At 39.0% G+C, this 4,648-nt stretch overlaps 1 protein-coding gene across 1 annotated transcript; it reads right to left on the reverse strand.

The window, feature by feature from the left end:
- Positions 1-2,281: 2,281 nt before the first annotated feature.
- Positions 2,282-3,143, reverse strand: LOC117591589. Its single transcript, XM_034284904.1, has 3 exons — positions 3,095-3,143; positions 2,845-3,024; positions 2,282-2,433 (listed from the first exon to the last, which is right to left on the reverse strand). Exons 1-3 carry the CDS (start codon positions 3,120-3,122, stop codon positions 2,336-2,338), a joined length of 306 nt encoding a protein of 101 aa, XP_034140795.1. The 5' UTR covers positions 3,123-3,143; the 3' UTR covers positions 2,282-2,335.
- Between the last annotated feature and the right edge of the window lie 1,505 nt (positions 3,144-4,648).

The following is a 4,648-nucleotide window of genomic DNA, read 5'->3' on the forward strand; positions in this document are numbered from 1 at the left end:
AAAAATGTCCTGGCTGATTAGTCGAAAATCAGAAACCACTTTGGAAAACAAAATTCGCCTCTACAAATCCATACTGAAGCCTGTTTGGACCTACGCTATACAGCTTTGGGGAACTGCTAGCAACTCAAATATTGAAATACTTCAGCGTTACCAAACAAAAACTTTGCGACAAATTGTCAATGCTCCGTTTTACGTATCTAATGCAAACATCCACAAAGATCTGAATATTCCAACCATTAAAGAAGAAATAAAGAAAACTAGTAAGAAATACATCGACAGACTCCACAACCACGAAAATAATTTAGCCTTAAGTCTATTAGACAATAGCCTAACAGTAAGAAGACTGAAAAGATACCACATTCTCGATATCCCTGATAGATAAATTTAACAAACTAAAAAGATGTTATATATAATAGCAGGGCTCATTGGAAAACTGCTATTTCTGTTAATTGAATATTAATTATACAATTTACTTATTGTTTAAAAACAGATTGTAAATATAAAGAGAGAGAAAAAAAAAAAAAAAAAAAATTACTTCGGTTGCATTTCTCGTAGCCAATAAGTACAGTGACATAAGAAATGACAACTACTACCAATTAAATGTCCATCCTATATTTATATTTAAAAGAAAATTACATATCTCTGCTGCAATAATATTTTTGTTGGTTTTGTTACAGATTTGACAAAATTCAGTCTGTCCATTTTGCTGTGCTGACATATTGCCCCCAACCCAGACACTTTCACAGAACTCCATAAAAAAATACAATTTTAAAAACACAATTTTGTTCAATTACCAAATTCATGAAATGTATTTTGACAGTTTCCTTTTTTCCCTCTTCCTTTTGCATGCGCTCAAAGAGCGCATTTGATTGTGATTTTTATTGGAGGTTTGTGACGCTGCGAAGGATTTACATATATTTGTGTGTTTGTCTGGATCTAATACAGGGTAAATATAATATCTACTTGCCAAGTTAGTCTTTTTTTTTTTCGGTACTCGAAGAGTAAATAGGGTATATTGTATTTGTGGGGAATAACGGTTGTATGTAACGCACAGAAGGAAACGTTTCCGACCCCATAAAATATATATATTCTTGATCAGCATCAATAGACGAGTCGATTGAGCCTCAGAGACTATAAGAGCTAGAGCGCGAAAACCTCCCAAACCTAAAATTTTGAAGATAAAAGAAAACTAAAAACGCCATTCCGTAGGGAATGGCCATATCTATCAGATCATCAAATTGGGATCCGATTGGATAATTATTATAGCCACAATGAAGAAATTAATTTGCAGTGGCTAAACCAACCCTGTCCCGCAGCTTTTGTTCTTCTTTTCACATTCTCTCATTCACACTCTGCAGCTTATATTTGTTTTTTTTTGTGCGGGCGCAGCCTCTGAAGCGAGACTGCAGTGTGTGGGTCTAGTGAAGGGCGGCGAGCTAACGGAGCGTGTTGGTGCGAGAATGTTGTAGATGCTGTAGGTGGCACTCGTGGCCAACCCTCTTCAGGTATGATGGCCGAGCTTCCGCTTCAGCCACACCTTGATAACCTTTATTAGCCTGTGGGTCCAGCGACCTTTGGTTGAGGAGTCCCACTTCGCCTGCCACCTCACGATACTCTCCTGTCGGGAACTTGCCCTCTAAGCTCTCGTGGCAGGATTGTCCGTTTGGGACAGATTTTGCAGCTCCACCTTTTCCTAAACGCGAGGCGATCCTGACGGCAGACGTTGTGTTGCCTCGACTCCTCGTATGAGGCTTTTCCCTTTTGTCCCTTGCCCCACACTAGGGTAGCATACAACATTTGTGAGGAGACTACGCTGGTGATTAGTTTTCTTATATCTTGCTTTGGTCCTCTAGTATTGAGCAGGATCCGCGAAAGTGCTCGGCTCGCTATATGAGAGCCTTTGCGTTGGCGTACTCCATATGCTCCCTTTATGAGAGCCTGTGTCCACGGCGGCATCTGCGGTCGTTCAATTGTCTGTGTAGTGGATTACGACTGGCATTTCTATTTTTCATTGTAGATTCATTTTAATTAAACTATTTGTCTGGTTGGTTGCTTACATATCTACGTCTACAGGTTGCAGTGCATTTTTTCTTCTTTTAGTAATAGTAATGAAAGTTTTGCATTAATGATGAATGGTTTTATGTACATACATGTTACCCATTAAACTAGCTTTTTTGGCGATGTGAATTTTAGATTTTGCTTCACATCGATATCTTTGCTAATGGGAAGTTAGGAAGCCTAAAAGCCCAACGACAACAGTCTTAATAACACAATTTAACCGTCTCTACGAAGGCTTTTCTTTATTGCAAATGTTCGGCTTGGACTAAGAGTTTATTTATTCAGTATTAAAATTCCAGGATATGTTGTATTCCCTGACCTTACAAAGGGGTTTTTTCTTCAGATTTGTACAATGACCCTTCAAGAATTTTTCGTCTGTCAAAAAACAAAATATAATATATCCGAAGTATAAGATAACACTACTCGACACGATTTTGCAGTTTCGATCCATACAAACTTTTTATGAAAGATATGGGGCTTAGAAATGGTTTGATGACAATTTTTAATTTCTATGGCAGAACTTATACAATTTTTAAAATCTGGTATTTATTGACGCATTTGTTAATGGAAAGCGCTTATTTTTTTCCCATAACTTAAGTATCTTACGTTTGCTTTATATCTTTATAGCTTTTAATAAATCTAATGAACGCATCTATAATGTATGCAAATAAAAACTCTTCATAAAATAGTTATAAAATATAAAAAAAACCATAATTCTTTACAAAAATGTAAGGCTCTCAGTTTATCAGAAAAAGTTCGAGTAGTGTAATCTAAAGAAATATTCACCTGGTTCTTTAAGTTTCCTGTTTAAACATTTCTTCATATCAACGTTACATTTTGTGGGTATCACATTCCAGCATTTATATAGGGGAACATATGCACAATACGATTCAAGACGTGGTTTTTTATTATCACACAATTTGTCACATTTGATTTCATCTTTAGTTGCAACAAAATGTATTAGCACTTGAAGCAATAGTACACAAGTAGAAGTAGGTTATTGTTAGCCCAGATGAGACATAGATGGATTTCTTACCCGCTAAAATCAGTAGATGAACCCTCATGATGTGGACTGTAATGGTGGACTATCCACAAACAAAGGTGTGGCTGAAATTATCCAACTATTACCCGACTGATTCGTGTCGGATTTGTTATGCTTTCCACATTTAGAAATGGTATAACTGTAGTTTAAACAAAGAACGAATCCATTGCCTTCGTGCATTATGATCAAAGTAGGTAGAGTATGCAGGGTCTAGAACTACGTAGGTAGAGTTTTCAGGGTCTAGAACTTCCGTCCTGCCTTAACATTTTTCGTCCTTTTTCGTCCAAAAGCCCGTGTCCTGCCGCCTCCCAAAAAGCTCGGAGAGCTGTAAGTTTGAGAGAGAGACCGAGCGCGATCGATATAAAAAATAAAATAAAATAAAATATATATATTATTGATCAGCATCAATATGAGACTATAAGAGCTAGAGCGCGAAAACCTCCCAAACCTAAAATTTTGAAGATAAAAGAAAACTAAAAACGCCATTCCGTAGGGAATGGCCATATCTATCAGATCATCAAATTGGGATCCGATTGGATAATTATTATAGCCACAATGAAGAAATTAATATGCAGTGGCTAAACCAACCCTGTCCCGCAGCTTTTGTTCTTCTTTTCACATTCTCTCATTCACACTCTGCAGCTTATATTTGTTTTTTTTTGTGCGGGCGCTGCCTCTGCCTCTGCAGCGAGACTGCAGTGTGTGGGTCTAGTGAAGGGCGGCGAGCTAACGGAGCGTGTTGGTGCGAGAATGTTGTAGATGTTGTAGGTGGCACTCGTGGCCAACCCGCTTCAGGTATGATCGAAAGCAGCCATGTTACCTCAGCATCTGTGTGAGGTGGAATTCCACCTGGCCGAGCTTCCGCTTCAGCCACACCTTGATAACCTTTATTAGCCTGTGGGTCCAGCGACCTTTGGTTGAGGAGTCCCACCTCGCCTGCCACCTCACGATACTCTCCTGTCGGGAACTTGCCCTCTAAGCTCTCGTGGCAGGATTGTCCGTTTGGGACAGATTTTGCAGCTCCACCTTTTCCTAAACGCGAGGCGATCCTGACGGCAGACGTTGTGTTGCCTCGTCTCCTCGTATGTAGCTTTTCCCTTTTGTCCCTTGCCCCACACTAGGGCAGCATACAACATTTGTGAGGAGACTACGCTGGTGATTAGTTTTCTTATATCTTGCTTTGGTCCTCTAGTATTGAGCAGGATCCGCGAAAGTGCTCGGCTCGCTATATGAGAGCCTGGTGTCCACGGCGGCATCTGCGGTCGGTCAATTGTCTGTGTAGTGGATTACGACTGGCATTTCTATTTTTCATTATAGATTCATTTTAATTAAACTATTTGTCTGGTTGGTTGCTTACATATCTACGTCTACAGGTTGCAGTGCATTTTTTCTTCTTTTAGTAATAGTAATGAAAGTTTTGCATTAATGATGAATGGTTTTATGTACATACATGTCACCCATTAAACCAGCTTTTTTGGCGATGTGAATTTTAGATTTTGCTTCACATCGATATCTTTGCTAATGGGAAGTTAGGAAGCCTAAAAGCCC

The sequence above is a fragment of the Drosophila guanche genome, unplaced genomic scaffold (assembly GCF_900245975.1).
Source record: "Drosophila guanche unplaced genomic scaffold, DGUA_6, whole genome shotgun sequence".
NCBI lineage: Eukaryota > Metazoa > Arthropoda > Insecta > Diptera > Drosophilidae > Drosophila > Drosophila guanche.